General features: G+C 41.9%; 1 protein-coding gene across 2 annotated transcripts in view; it reads right to left on the reverse strand.

Annotated features, from left to right (window-relative positions):
* Positions 1 to 16,674, reverse strand: part of faf1 (Fas (TNFRSF6) associated factor 1) — an 85,704-nt gene that overhangs the window by 41,996 nt on the left and 27,034 nt on the right. For both annotated transcript variants that reach the window (XM_033622827.2, XM_033622828.2), the window contains 5 exons: positions 12,956 to 13,042; positions 1,886 to 1,981; positions 873 to 996; positions 687 to 750; positions 493 to 574 (listed from right to left, as the gene is read on the reverse strand). In XM_033622827.2, coding sequence (XP_033478718.1) covers positions 493 to 574; positions 687 to 750; positions 873 to 996; positions 1,886 to 1,981; positions 12,956 to 13,042 — 453 coding nt within the window. The remainder of the gene's footprint in view (positions 1 to 492; positions 575 to 686; positions 751 to 872; positions 997 to 1,885; positions 1,982 to 12,955; positions 13,043 to 16,674) is intronic.

Raw genomic sequence — 16,674 nt, forward strand, 5'->3', positions numbered from 1 at the left:
AACATTGTGTGTGTGTGTGTGTGTGTGTGTGTTTACATAGAGCTTTGACTGAGCTTCAACTGATATAATGGTACTCAGGACAGGAAGATCCATTTTACACTTTACAGCAGCCTGGAAAAGAGTAGACCAGGCATATACTGAAACTGGTTGTAATACTGACCACTGTGTCTTAAATTCCCACCAGCTCAATAATGAAGGAGAAGATATGAGAAACGCAGTATCTCCCTTGACAGAAAGAGAATGAATAATATCCTGCTCAGTCTGTGTTTCTCCTCTGTGTTGTCTTAAGCAAAGAAAACTGCTCAAAAAAGGCAGTTACTGGTCTCTACACCAGGCAGGGATGACATCAGTGTTAAGGACAAGCCAACATGGTAACATCAGGACCTCATATCGTACACAGTTAAAATTAAAAGTGTTTTGTTACCCATTACAGTATCTCTATAAATTAGAAACCTTCCTATGAGGCACTGAACAGTTAATAAGCTGACTTACATCTCTGGCTTTGCCATAGAAGGCCTCTTGAGATGCTGCCTCCAAAGACCCGATGAAGAACATTGGGTGGGTCTCTCCATACCTGAAGGACACACAGAACAAACAAACAGTTGATAAACACATTGCAACGTGCCAGCTGTCTTTGATTCCACAGCCCTTTGGATTAATACAAGAAGCACCGGACGTTAGCTCACCTTGAAGAAAATTCGGCAGTAAAGTGCAGTAAGGCATCAGCTTCGTTCTCACTATTCTCTGGCACTGTGGGGGGACAAAAATCATTATATGGTCAAGTTTAGGGATGACTGTCACTGGCATTTAACACCTGGAGCTAAAATTAAAACCTCTAATCTGACATTATTAAGCTGCTCCACTGTACTTACTCATAGGTGATTTCCGACAGGTAGAGGCACCCATTCCAAACATCTCTGAATCGTCCACACCAAACTCTGACGCATCCTCAAAATCATCCCCCTCACTGTCACTGACCATATGGACATCTGCACACTGCAAACACAAGCAATTCATTAGTTTCCAGACTTTTTCAATGGAAGTTACAGAAGGAATACTTCATCCCCAAAGTGACCATATACTGTATATGAATTACTCACCCTGTGATACATTGAATTAATGGAAGAAAACTGAACGAAGAATCAGGAAACTACGAAAATTCTTGATGAATTGAAGTCATATGGTAGTATCAAAATATCCGTTTACAAACTCTCACACAACTCGTACAGTATATTCCAAGTCTCATTTATCCAGTCGTATGCACAGTACTTCCCAATCAGACAGTCTTCACAGCCAGACTCCATTGAAAAAAACAGTAATTTTACCTCACTGAACACAGAAGCTGCTGGTCTACGACTGCCTCGATCAGTTAGCTTGTTTGTGTTACTGTGTGACTTAAGTAAATTGAAACTAACCCTTTAAAACACCAAAGTTGCACAGTAATACAAACAAACTAAGTTATCGAGGCAGTGGTGGACCAGCAGCTCCTGTGTTCGGTGAGGTAAAATTATAGTTTTTGTGAATGGGGTCTGGCTTTAAAGGGGCAGAAATAAGTTTCACAGATGTACTAGGCCTATAACTGGATAAATGAGACTTGTATTATACTGCATGAGCTGTGTGAGAGTTTGTAAATGGATGTTTTGATATAGTTTTGCTGTTGTTAAACGCAGACCCCTATGACTTCAATTGATGAACAATTTTCTCAATTTTTGGATTCTTCGTTCACCAGAGGCATATGAGAGAAAAGTTTTCTTCATGAATTCACCATAACATGGTGAGTAACTGATAAACAAAATGGTTATTTGGGGGATGAAGTAACAAAACCTTCTTCAACAAAAGCATTTCATTGGTTAGTATGTATACACAACACCCAGTGTGTTCATACCTCTTCTGTGGGTTCCTGGGAATTGACTGGTGAGGACCTTCGACAAACACTGAGGTGATGGCAAGGATAGCTGATCCCAGAGACAGCTAGCGTCATCTAAAAACAGGGAACATAATGAAAGAGTGATTAAACCTAGTCTAACAAGCAAGGCCAAGCAGTTGTGTGAGATCTTTCAAGTGACCATCAAATTTAATTGAATCCTATCTGTTTATTAGGGGGAGTGACTGATTCTACTCCTGACCAAAAACTGAACTATAATCAACAAACCTGACACCTGACTCTGAAGTTGTGCATCGCAGTATCTTGTCAAATACTTTGGTTTGCCTATTTAAGACTAGGTGTCCCCAGGCTGTAGAAGCAAAGCCCATATCATGAGATACTCAGTGGCTTTCAAACACAATCTTGCTCATCTTTCTAATCAGGGTAGAAGCTTGATGAGGTTTCTGTACACCTGCAGTAGCCGTTGATGGTGTGATGGTGGTTTGTAGTAAGAGAACACCTGACTAATGAGCTCCCAAATTCAAAGCCAGGACTTTAAATGTCAGCGTTCAGCAGGGACTCATTACAGCTGGTGTCTCCTGGCTTACACCCCGAGGGACGTCAACAGTACAGGCTAGGCAGTTGCAGGATGTGGGTGTGAAACTAGAGATACTCACTTTTTTAAGAAAAAAAAAAGGTGTGTCAGATTTTAGATTGATTCCCATCATGTAACAGTGTGGGACCAACTTTAAACAAACTAAAAACATTTTCACAACATGAAGACACATTTGTTTATTTCTGTGAACAGTAACCACTGAGAGCACGACTGGTAACAATCAAACCGTGACTTATTACCTGAATGTGCTGATACTTGTCAAAATAATGCAACAATATATTCACTGATGTGCTGTTTGTTAAGAGCAGAGCAGAAAGCCCAGATGCAAAATACTTTTCTGGGAGAGTGAACTTCTAAACAACAGGGCTGAGGCAGGGCAGGCGGACTGGGTGTGATAAGAGGCAGAGAAGCTGCTCGTCCCCTGCTGAGGTCCTGTGATCTGCTCCATTGTCAGGTGCTAAGACGCACAAAGAGCAGCTGGACATGGTTGAATCAGGAGACGATTACATGCAACGCCAATTGAGTCTGAAAAGGGCTACACAGGCCGCAGGGAGTTTCTCCTAAAATAGCGTGGTTCCTCATGCTGGCCTCAGCTTGTATAGCAGAAGAGAACAGTGTAACCACTAGACCTTGTCAGCAACATGGACTTACTTGTGAGTCCATCTATATACCTGGCACTGATAACAACTTACATATCTAACAAACTGCCAGACTGTCTATTATATTCTGTCTTTTCACACTACCTCATCTTTTCACTGCTAGACAGTGAGTTTGCTGCAGCCAAAACATTTGCTGAAGAAACATTTGGACAGTCGTGGTGGAGCTACATGCATGACTAGGTGCAGCTTGTGTTAAGAAATATTACACTATATGCTGTATCACACAATAACATACATTTGTCAACTGTCAGAGATTTTGGCTGTTATGTTTATATCACGGTATCTATCCCCCAATGTTAAAAAATCAATCAGCGCTTTCAGTCAGAGAACACATGGCTCAAGACAAACTAGTAGGGCTGTAAATCCCAAGTTATTGTGCAATTCTTTGGACAACAATACGATCTTTGCTGATATCACAAAGTTGGCCACACTATGATTTTGATTTGATTAATTCAAGGGCATGAAATCAGTGTAAGACATCATCAGTAAATATCCTGAGTGTCTTTCTTGGCTGCTTACCATTATCTGCCTGACACATCAATCCAGACAGATGTATTGTTACACCACTACAAACCAATCACGTGATCACTGATCAAAACTTCGATATGGAACTAACTGAGACTATATTATATATATTTTGTAACATGTTTTGTGTGTGATATAGTGTTTGTCTTTTAATATTTCCTTGGAGATGCAAATTAGCTATATAGCTAGCTCTGGCTTAACATTTGTGTTGTGTATGGCTCCAGTTAAATAAACTAACTTACTAAACTAAACTAATTAACTTGCATTAATATGATGAAGCCCCTTGATTTGTCAGCTGTTACATTCACTGGGTTAACAAAAAACAGCCATTCCTGACTGGTTTTTGTATCTACAAATAGTTTCCTAAAGGTCTGATAGCATTTAGTAGCATCTAGCGATTCACGCGATTTGTCGTCAAAACAATTAAACATCTGGCCCCTCGCTAGTCAGCACCAGAAATATCAGTTGGTTAAACCAATTAGTGTTTTATTCTTTACAAGGCCGCTTAACTGTCATGCAGCCGCCCACCACTAGTGGGGGCTACAGAGCCGTCAGACAGCAGTCCCCCTCCCCACGGTAATGCTAGTGAAAATTGGAGAGATGTCCTCTCGCAAAACCAGCGCGGTTTGGCAGTACTTTGATCTAGACAGTGAAAACAAGGCAGCATGTAGGCTGTGTCAGAGAAAAACTGGCATATAGTAACTCGACTGGAGCAATACGCAACCACATTCAACTCAAGCATGTGGATATTAACCTGCACCAAACGACGGCTCCTGCTGCTAGCGGTGATAGCCACACACAGCCCAATCTGACATCATTTACCCGGAGAGGCTGTGATCCCGCCCAGTCTGAGAAGATAACGCAGCTCATCACAACAATGACCTCGCAAGATACGCTTCCACTTAACTATGTTGAAGGTAAAGGTTAAGGAAATATGTTGTGTGCTAAAGTTTGACTGTGTTTTCTTTTTTTAGACTAGTCGACTAGTCTTAATCAAAATTTTTGTTTCGTCGACAGGAAAACTTCTCCTGTGTGCCAAGCATGTAGGAAAACTACAGTTTTATCGACATAAAAAGGTGAAAGGCCCTATTAAGAGCAAGTGTTTGGATCATCTGTTGTGGGCTACTGTAACAATTGCGAACTCTGTGAAAGAGGACCCGTTCGGTGTTCGGTGAGCTACCAGCTCAGTGGCCTTGTGGTAGAGTGTCCGCCGTGAGACTGGGAGGTCGTGGGTTCGATCCCCAGCTGGGTCATACCAAAGACTATAAAAATGGGACCCATTGCCTCCCTGCTTGGCACTCAGCATCAAGGGTTGGAATTGGGGGGTTAGATCACCACATGATTCCCGAGCGCGGCACCGCTGCTGCTCACCGCTCCCTCAGGGGATGGGTCAAATGCGGAGAACAAATTTCAGTGGAACTTTACCTTACTTTACCTTTACCTTTACGTAAACAGCTCATTCTAAGGTAATGAAAACACAATGATTTTTATTTTTACAGAAAACATACTTTACATATTAAATTCCCTTAAAATAACTGAATCATTGAATTTCTGCCAATATAAGATAAGATAGGATAAGATAAGATGACACACAAAGCAATATAATACGCAAGCAGCAAAAATAAGCAAAGTATAATAAAAAGATAGACTGAATGGCCAATTTCACATTATTGACACTGACACATTAAAGTTCTATCAATTGTTTAAAGATTTTTTCCTAAACTAAGATAATGAACGCTATTTCACTGATCCCCAGGAGAGGAACAACCATTTTACAATTTATTGCAGCTTAAGAAAAAAGTTGACGATACTGATTACAATATCAACCACTGTGTCTTAAATTCCCACCAGCTCAGTAACCAAGGCGAAGATATGAGAAACGCAGTATCTCCCCTGACAGTCTGAGAATGAATAATATCCCGATGAGTGTTCCTCCTCCATGTTGTCTTAAGCAAAGAAAACTGCTCAAAAAAAGCAGTGGCTAGACTGCCATGCAATGTTGAAACTACACAAACAAAGAATGACATCACTGCTAAAGGGACAGGCCAACAGTGAAACACTTAACAAATATATATATTAAAAAATAAGCCTTTTCTTTCTCAGTGAATTTAAACCTTTACTACGAGACCTCAAACAGTCAGTCACCACGGAGACAGTGACAAAGGTGTACTCATGAATAATAGAAGAACCAGATTGTGTTTCTTGTGTATTACCAATTAGTAGCGAGTGTACTCTTGACAATTAGAAATGTGTAAATGTCACAGCAAGGACAGCTGAGTATCCCTGGAACACCTACGGAGAACACTTAACTGAATTGCCTCGTCTTTGCTCACGTAACTTAACTCTAACTGATTTAGTCTGGTCCTGTTTATTAGATCACTGTGTTATTCATATTTTACCACAGAACTTTACAAAGTAATGGAACAAAAACATCATTCCTCCAACAGTAGAAGTAAAGTAAGCTAGCAATACTTTTTGGGGAACTAAAGAAAAAAACAACAGTGACTTAAAGAAAAGCTGTGGCCATTTGAGGAATGATGGGTCTCGGGCCTGAGGGCAGAATTAGCTCTGAGAGAGATTTGTATGTATTGAGTTGGACAAAGACATACAGGGTCTGAGCCTTAAGGATGTGAAGGCATGGCCCCAAGTCTATTCTGCCTATTCCCCAATCGAGTGGCAATCAAACATGAGAATCTTAACAGCGGCTGCCGAGAGGATCCCCCATAAACCCTTTACCCCCACTACTCACAATGAGAGGCTTTCGTCTGAGGGCCTAATAAGTGTATAAATAAAGTTGATCACTTCCCCTGTCAAAGACAGCCTGGAGGGTTTGGGCTGACATGGATGCAAGGAGGGGAGGTGAAAAGGGAAAAAAAAAATGAGTTGAGCGCCTCTCAATCCTCTTCCTCGCTTTGACCCGATGGCTTCTCCTGATGTTGAGGTACACAAGTGCAGCTTGGCGGCTCAGTGGTGAAACGCGGAAACAAGGCTGAAGCGCCGCAGGGCACGGGGGGTGTGGGGGGGTGAGGTTAACCCCCCCAAATGACCCTCTCCCACATCTCCACACAAAGGAACTGGCTCCTCTTTTTTGGATTCTTTTAATTAACACTTGCATTGAGGCTCGAAGCATTCAGGGGCCGATACAGGGAAAGAATTTTCTCTCCCTTACCCCCTCCCTCCTTTCCCTCTTCCCTTCAACCCTTTCTTCCCTTCTCTACCCTTCTTTCTCTCCCTTCATTCTTTCTGTGTTTCATTTTTTCTTTTCTAGTGTAGGCAGTGTTTGGATTAGGTGTCTGGCTGTGAGTGTGAGATAATTACTGCTGACAGCTGCACTGACGGCAACCACAACCACAGTACCATCTTACTCCACTTTCTCTTTGATGGAGCGAGGGGAAGGACGAGTGACAAAAGTGGGAAAGAGAAGGCAGTAGAGGGAAAGGAAATGGACAGAGGAGCAAGTATGGAGAAAATGAGAAAAATTAATATATAACAGGGAAAAGGCAGGAAAAAAAAAAAAAAAAAAAAAAGACAACAGGCCAGGTGCACCCCACCCTTTAACACCTGTTGGTTTCCTTGTTTCAGGCTCCTTTGAGTCTCGCTGAAGGTATGCCCCTCCTGATTAGTATCTGGGGTCCTGCGCAGTGTGTGTAATGTACGCACATACGCAAACAAATGCAAATACAGAGCTAGAGGCTAAGGTAGGCATAAATAAATGGCCGCTGGATCAGTGGGATACTTTATAGACGCAACCATTTCTGTGAAATGTGAGCTTCACAGAACGCATAAAAACAGTCGGAGGAGATAGAAAATGAGACTAACTTGGTGCTGAATGTCACCTGAAGGCAGCCAATCGCACAAGGGAGGGGGGCCCTGTCTGAGCTTACTGCTGAGCCCTGTTGCTACGGAAACCACCAGGCCCCCCTTCAATAAATCCTCAGTTTAATAGGCCCCTATCAGGTAGAGGAGGATTCCATTAATGCCAGCTGGGAACTGGAGGGAGGTGCTGGCCTACAAGGCAAGGCACCTCCGAGGCTCCGCAGCATTAATACATTAGCAAACACCATGAAACACTGCATAAATGTCAGCAATTACTGGCTAGAAGGAAGGGTGGGTGGTGGTGGGGGGTTGGGAGAGATGAGGCGATGTAATAAGGATGTCCCACCGGCTGTCAATCACTCCAACAGGTGTGGAGGAAAGACTGCCAATCAAAACAGCTCCAATGAGATGAGGCCTGTCTGGAAACTCTCCACGCTGTATTGTTTAGGCGAAGGAATAGGAGAGAAGGAGACGGGGGAAGCAGGGAAAAGAGGCTCAATCAGCGTATTTCCAACAGCACAGGAAGTTAATGTCCTGTTAGCCTCTCAGATCAACTGTTGCCAAAACCTCTGTCATCGTCGTCAGCAATGTTCAGACAGAGCTTTGCCAAAGCCCCGAGAATCAGGGGGAATTTGGAGGCAGAGCCAGATCATGATATTCGCAAATAATGCTGGAGTATTTGTTTTAATCTCCTGAATTCCATCAAGTTTTGACTACAGCAAAGTCCAACAAGTTTTTTTCTGATGGAGGACTTCTCAAGAACTACCAGCATTGTTGTCACGCTGTAAAGCCGATGACAATTTAAAGTAATGCTTAAAACAAACAAACACAAAAAAGACTGACAATGTGCCTCTCCACATGATCCTAGTCATATAATGATACTGGAATTTCGATGCAATACCATGATAAGTATCCATATTCAATACCATTTTCAATACCACGAGGAAAACTGAAATTATAATACAATACTACAATTTTTCACACCGTTGTGATTTATATACTCTACATAAATCCTGACAAGTACTTCAACCAGTAGCTGACCCAGGTCAACACCACCTGCCTGTTCAAAATGAGCATCACCTCACCTTGCTACTGCTTCAACTACACATTGTGCCATTTCCTTTTATATTCAACTTCCTTGGTCTAACATGACATACAATAACACAGTGCACCGAATGAACTGATCTGTTGTCCAGTGCTATTTGAGAATTATCCAGCCCGATCCAATTTCAACTCTCCATAAGGCCCTGAATAATTCAGAGCACAATAAACAATGAAACACACTGAGTAGTGGACAGTATCAGGGAGGGTGACGTAACACGTAACTACTGGTTTCCCTGAAAGGTGAGAATTTCTTTCTAACAAAATAATTTCCTATGCTCCAACAATACATAAACAAACAATGCCACCACTCAAATGTCTTTCTCAGAACACAACAACTGACAGTTGAAATAGATACTCTGAACAATAGATCAATTAGATGGTAAGAAAACATTTGTGCTTCTTGTGCCGGCAAAATTATTTTTTACAACTTTGCTTTGACTGTATGATGCAGCAAACAACCTGTCTGAGAAGTGAACTACAAGGCATTACTGCTACTGCTACAGCATCTGTGCACGAGGCAACTACATTGGTATTGTCAGTTAGTCCTAGTTATCATTTAAAACAGTGGATCCCAACTGGTCCAGATTTCTCCTTAGTCATTAGTTAAGGTCCACACCATTAAATAATAAATTCAGTGTCATGCGTTTGGCCGTGTCGTCAAGTTAGTTTGCTGTCTGTGTCAAGTAGCTGTCCATTAGTCACTCACTCTACAGCAGGAAATGGCACTTCAAAATAAAGACTTGAGCTTTGCAAATAACTTGCGATCCATTCAGAAGGACCCACAACCCACTGTTGGACCGCGACCACTGATTTAAAACATGTTCAGATACTGTTACCAATACAATACCACAGTTTCAGTAAAAATTCCAAAACAACACTTCTATATCTAAAAAAATTTCTAACACACACACTTTCTGCAAAATAACTTGATTTTTCTATTAAAATCTAAAACTAGCAAATTCTTAAATATTTAATCAATGTTTAATGTCATGAACTTTATGTAAATAAAATATTGTACATTATTAAAAACTGATAAAAATCAGTAAATGTATGACTTAAACATTACTGAGACAAATTCACAAAACATTCAATGGCTATTTTCAGTGTGACCTTTTTGTAAATTTTGATCCTGCAGGTACAGTTCAGCTCAAAAATTACTGACTTTCAATACCTGGCCCTAGTGTGTACTATAAGACATGCTCATTTGGAAAAACACAAATTTGAGTAAAACACAAAATATCAGGAAGTGCCATTGTTATTTTGCTGTGTTGTTGTATTGCAGAGCAGTATAATGACGATAAAGTTTCTTAACTCATCTTAAAGGTCTATAGTGTAGGATTTAGTGGTATCTAGCAGTGAGGCTGCAGAACTGAAACTTCCCCATGTGCCAAGCATGTAGGAGAACAGAGCCAGAGTTTGGTTTGCCCATTATGGGCTACTGTAAAGCAACATGGCAGACTCCATGGGAGAGGACCTGCTCCATATGTAGATAAACAGCTCATTCTAATGTAATGAAAACACAACAGTTTCAGGTGACAATACACTTACAAAAACAGTCATTAAGATTATATGCCATTTCTGCCAATAGATGCCCCTAAACACAAACAGATGCAGGCAGGCAGACACAGTACTATCATACACTTAAAGGCAAAGCACAGTTAAGTAGTAATCAATTCCTCTGAAAGCGGGCTAGTGTGCGAAGCTAAACGTAATCTGGGGCCTCTGGCTGCCATGTTTATTGGCCCAAACCCCGGGAGATGAGACTGGGCTAATGAGCTAGACACTAACACTGGCTCCCTACCCGCCTGCTAGGCCAGCCAAGCCTTGGGCTTTCTCTGTTAATACCTTCAGACGTTTCAATAAGAGGGCTGTGGCTAGAGCAGAGGCCATTATTACACTTCTGTCTCTGCTTTTTAATATCTCCTCATCCAGGAAACACAGACACTGCAGATGTGTGTTAGCCAGATGCCAACCGGGCCTATAATGCCACAATGAGCTGCAATCTATTCATGATCCCTGGCGATCATATCCAGCTACCTTGGGGGCCGAGGTGATGTTCACTGATAACCAGGACGCAGATCACAAATATGGAATGGTAAAAAAAATTTATTCGTTTTACTTTATCCTTACTTAGCATTACATTGAAATTGGTAGGGTTTGCTTGGTGATGAAATTCACAAACTTAAGTGCATTGCTGTTTTTTTTGGTGGTTTAAACCACTTAAAAATATACAAAAAAAGTGAATTCCAAAATTCACAAAAAAAAAATAAAAAAATTAATCACCATAAACAAACTGCAGTATTGTTCCCATTCTCATCTGTTTTCACACCACAAATCCCTAGTTAAATTTGCTGCAGCTGGACACACCAACATCCTCAACACAGCTTTGGTCTGGATGTCTGTGGTCAGCTCTCTTCCTCATGTGAACACAAAATTCATAAAGCACCAGCTAAATGTTGTGGTTGCAAACGTCAGTCATTTGGTGCCATGATACATGTGCACAACACCGAGGTCAGCCATCGTGCCACATGCCCACAATGTGCTTTCAGATTTGAGAAGATTTGTATTTCCGTTGCGATCCCAGGCTGTTTACTGATCACATAGCTGGATGCCTACAAAGATAATGCCAACAACGATGAATCTGCATTGTAGCAGTATGGTTTGTTTGGTGGTTACCGGCTTTACAATTGCCTGCTCTGAGCTGTAATGGAACAAAATAAGGCAAACAGTCTCCTGTGGTGAAAGGATGCACAACCTTTTGTCCTTTGCCCTTTTAGGCACATTAATGGCGTAATGTATTTGCTTTCACTGTTAATCTCAAAAAAGCTTTATTTTGAGCCACAAAAACAGGTGCCGTCATTGTTCACTTTGAGTTTTCGAAACATGAATAATGGCTGACGTATGGAATATACTGTGTCCACCGAAACACTGTGTAGAGAAAACAGGTTTTCCTTATTAATCACAAATATGCTCTACTACAAATGAATTGAATATTTAGTTGCTACAGTGGAGCCAGTTATGTCAGAGGATACATATGATAACACTTGGGGGGGAAAAAACAGAAACAAAGTCAACACTCAATACTCCAAAGCAAACAACAATCACGGAGATCTAAAAGGAAAACGTTAGCCAGGGGTTAACACAAGAATGTGTGTACAACAGCTCCTCAATGTAGCATGATAAACCATCCCATACAATTAGCATGGGAACACATGGGCTGTCAAAGAAGGGGTGAGACAAAAGGGGTCAGAGGTTCCTCAAGGTTCTGTATGAGGGCCGCTTCTGATCAGCTTGACTGTGTGCAGGGTGAATGGCTGGGAAGAGCGACCCTGGGACGGGAGAGGTCAGCGGGACTCAATGATGTGAGCTTTAATGTCCACAGATAGAGGACACAGGACGGGAACCGTCTTTGACATCTTAATTAGCTTCAACATCTTACTCTGATGCTTCTGACAGATGGTTTCGCCATGGATTACAGGGTGTGGAACAGTTTCCACTGTTAGTATTAAAATAATGTAAATCAATAATCGGTGAACCATGGGTTTTAATTAGGGCTTGACTTTTTTCTTAGTTTATGTTTTTTGGGCCAAGTTAAACACACCTTTTGACCATTTTTAATTCTTGAAAACTTCTAGTTTATATAGATTTTTTATACGTCCTTGTCCCTCTCCCCTGGTGCATGCTAACTTCAACCCTACTTTTATCCACACCCATATTGGAACACACATGCCTTCTCATGCACATCTTCATCCCTACCCTCCTACACTGCTCTCCACCCCCCTCATCAATGTATCACTGCTATCTTTGGTACAGAACCATCCAGAAACAGTGTGTTTACAAAACCATTGGCTACAAAAAAAAATCAAAAAAAAAAAATCTAAAAAACAGAAAATAAGCAACATACACACCAGAAATAATATAAAAACCATAACCCTGACCTTGGCAGCTGCAATTCCCCAGCAATTCTCCAGAAAGCTACTTACAAAATCAATTGTTAAAACACATAAGTTTCCCAAGCATACCTGGCTCCACACCTCCCCCATCACTTTTAGCCAAGGAGACCACTGGTCTGTAAATTGTGCAATTTGCACTCTTACATTAAAGGTTATTTTTCACATTTGTGTAAATTCTTTTAACTACTAACTGCCATGTGTCATAGGCTCCTTTTTAAGCCAACTCAGTGTCATTACTTAATTATCTTTAAAAAGGCTGTCTTGGATGCAAAAATCTATGAGGGTAACATAAAGGTAGCATTTATAGTGCACAGAAAGATGGATGAAGATGGATGTTGAAATGTTTCCTGCAAAACTGTTTTAGTAAGTCTGGGTAACAAATCTTAATTTTTGGGTGGTGTTACTGTGTGCTTCTTACAGAATCATCAGACGCTGATGCGGGCCATCCCTCCCACTGTTGATGCCGGACTGGGATGTTGGTCAAGTCTGAAATGTTCCTCTTTACCTGCAGACATAAAGGAAAGATAAAGTGATTAGTGTATTTTGAAAGTACAATAATCAGACACACACTAGTGAAACAAAAAGATAAATCACAAAAACATCAAGGAGAGCTTAACTATAATGTCCACAAAGATTTTTTTACACTTAAAATCCTGTAATTCATAAGTAATATTAAAATCGTAAGTTGAATCTATTTTCCTGATTTATTTAACAGTAAATACAATGTCATAAATTATAGCCAGGGCTACATCAAAGTATCCTCCATTCAGCGGCAGGAAAAAAGTAGGATGGAGGCAGAGAATGAAGGAGGAGATGAGTCAAAAGGAGAGGAGGAGAAAAAAATAAAAGAGACAGCCAGTGTTATCAGCATTCTTCAGATGCCACAGCTAATGCCCAGCAACAACAGCCCCACGCTCTGAAATGAACAGTATTTCTCTTTTCCCATTCATGCGCGGACGCTGTATCTGCATCACTTAATAACATTCCGTGCTTTTAAACAGTTAGCAGCCAGCAGCGCCTGTCTCACCGAGCGCCGTGTTACACCGTCCAGTGGGTTGTTGGTTTAAAGCCCTAACGCCAGCCTGATGTGCGCCAGCCGAAGGTGATCAAAGCCCCGTCGGCGTCTGAGCGCTGGCGGCCGTGGATTCTACTGCATTTGTTCAGCAGAATTCTGCCCCTCAGGGCCGCAGGGCTGGACACTGATGCTGAGAAAACTGTCAATTGTGGAGCAAAGATCCCTCCACACACGGGTCAAATCCTGTCTTTGTAAAAAGCACTGAAGAGAGATGGATCCTTGGGCATATGCAGGGCTGCTGGTCACGGAGGTGGAAACTTAAATACGCTACAAACACAAAGTCAAAGCCAATGTCAGGCAAAGCAGGAAAGCAGCTGCAAAACACTGAGCTAAGAAGACTGTGGGGGAAGACTTTGACTGGGCACTTTCACCTTAATACTGTAATATTACTACACTTTACATCTTGTGTGGGCGCCTGAGAGCACACACACACTATGGGCTGCCTGCAGGAATAATTATATTTAAATCTGAATTCATCCCTTCATCAAGGCAACAGTAAATATTCTATCTAAGTTATAAATCTTGCAAAGAAATTATATTTTATTTGTGCTGGGCCTGGCACAGCAAAGCAATTTGCAGTACAAACAAGCTGAGAAACAAATAAAAGAACAATAATAAATGAGTGGCACAGTCCATCCTTTGTCTTTCTGACGTAAATCCCACACCACACTGCTCGGTGCCTATCCTTATGAAGAGAAGCTATGGCCAGGATAGCAGGCTGGGGTCAGAGCGGGTGGCCAGTGTTATTACAGAGTGTAATATCTATGTTTGACCAGCCGGACTACAGGGATTTGACTGACCGGCTGGCCAGCCGATGAATAGAGGGGAAAAGGGAGGAAAGGAGAGGCATAAATACTAGTAATGAAGAGGCTGCAGTCAGAGGTTAAAGCAGCATCAGAGAAACAACAAACTAACGCCCACCACAGAGAGAATGAAGGTGAGAGGTGGAGGAGGAGGAGAGTGGAGACAGACAGTGAGAGGCACCTGGCAGAGGACAACCTGATCTCAACACAGAAAGAAAACACAGCTACACACCGGGCCACCTGAAACTACACCACCACCACCATTACAAACTGTAGGCAGTCACTCACACAGGCCTCCTCTGACCATATGAGAGGTACGATGCTATTATTAGAATCTAATGCAACCATATCACAAACAGCCAAAGTAATTTAGAACATATAGCAACCAAACAACAGGGTGACACAACGGCTTGCCCTAGCTTCTCCAGGTAGCCGAAGTTTTTGTTGCAGCCCTCAGTTACAAAGCACTGCATGTTTTGGCAACAGCAGCCAGCGTACATGGAGCAATACTGTCTAATGCTGCCCCCTGTCTGCCACAACAGCTACCTCACTGAGAAGTTAAGACTGCAACAAACTAAAACATACATACTTCATTGTACACAGCAAATTTGACTGACAATTACCAGCTAAAACTCGTGTGACCTAAAGCAATGGAGTGTTTGAATGTCAGTGTTTGATTTAATTTCACTTTATTAACAGAAAAAGATCTGAAATTTCTTCCTCTTCCCAGGGCGTACATTGTTTCACATAAACACAACATTAAACTAAAAACCAAAACCATACTACAAATGCTACATATCATATTAGAGGTTACTTAAAGTGGAGGCAATGTTAACAATTTAATCGCTCCCTTTCATATTCATTGTTCAACCCATGTAAACAGAGGCTGCTCAGAACCCAAACTCTGATTAAGTTAAGTTTTGTTGTAGTCTGACAGACTGAGGACCAAAAGAGTTCTTCAATCTGTTCAATACTGCCTATAGGACTCTAACTTTTCTGTGTGATGGTAAAGGCTGATATTCTTTAACTCAATGATAGGGGTCAGAGATAATATTACCGGCCAGAAACAAGATTCTTTTGGTACATGCAGTTTACAAACTCAAGCACTTGACCCCCCCAAGAGCTGTATAGCTCAATAAGTAGAAGACGACACCAATGATTTAAAGTGTCAATCAACCCTGAGTTGGACATACAGGAGCTAAAATGTAAAGAAAATATCTATAACAGAGCAGAAAAGGATTTAAATCTAAGTCTTAGTGGCAAATACAACGCTGCTGATTTGTGTGTTGCTGTTCATGTTGAGATGAGACAGGCGTGTATGAGCCAGTTATACACAACATTAGCTATAGACTGGCTGTGATGCTGAGCTGCTGGGCAATACGCCTCACGGCAAAATTAATGATCCAATCATTGTAAATGCCAATTGCCTGTAATCCCTGGCTGGAAGCAAATCAAAGAGAAGGAAAGGTTTCCGTTAAACAGTCACAAGCTCTCTCTTTCTCTCTCTCTCTCTCTCTCTCTCGCGCGCGCTCTCTTTCTACGTCTCCCCTAGGCACCAGATGCCTTTCTTTCATTCCTTTTTTCCATCCAACCTTCCTTTTCTCAGCTCTGTAGCCCTGTCTGCATTTGGGTCCTATATGTCCCCCAGCTGCGAAGTGGAGATGGGGCCCAGGCCCAGCCCCGGGGGGCAGTAGAGGAGGGAAATCCCCAGGACAACTGGTCTGGTCACGGACAACCCGAAACCAGCAGCCATCCCTATTCTACCCTCTACTTCCCTGGCAAACATTTGCTCTCCAGCTTAGCTCAGAAGCTAGCCAGCAACTTACCCCCACACTCTTGTCTGGTAATGCCAATCAGAGTCTACACAGCACTGCGCGCTAGAGATGGAGAAGAAAGAAGGTAGAGAAGGGACACTGAGAGAGGGAGAGATGGAGAATGAAGGAATAGAAAGGGAGGGGCAAGGGCAGCTCCCTGAGAGCCACAAGGCAAAGCCAGAGCCTTTGGCAAAGACAAACAAGAAGACAGGACTCTATCCCTATTGATATGCATAAGCAGGGACCATCGGCTAGTCTTCAGCTAAGACAAAAGGGAGAATGGGGAGAGAAAGGTGCTCTGTAGTGGAGTCCATATGTGTCTGTGAGTGGACACAGTATGAGCAGAAAGGGGAGTCAGTGTGGCTGAATATGGTGTAACTTCTTTGTTACATTTTTAAGTCTTCTTATGATGACAGAAATACACACCTCCAATTGTTTGTGTCTT

Source organism: Epinephelus lanceolatus, chromosome 6 (genome assembly GCF_041903045.1).
Source record: "Epinephelus lanceolatus isolate andai-2023 chromosome 6, ASM4190304v1, whole genome shotgun sequence".
Classification (NCBI taxonomy): Eukaryota; Metazoa; Chordata; class Actinopteri; order Perciformes; family Serranidae; genus Epinephelus; species Epinephelus lanceolatus.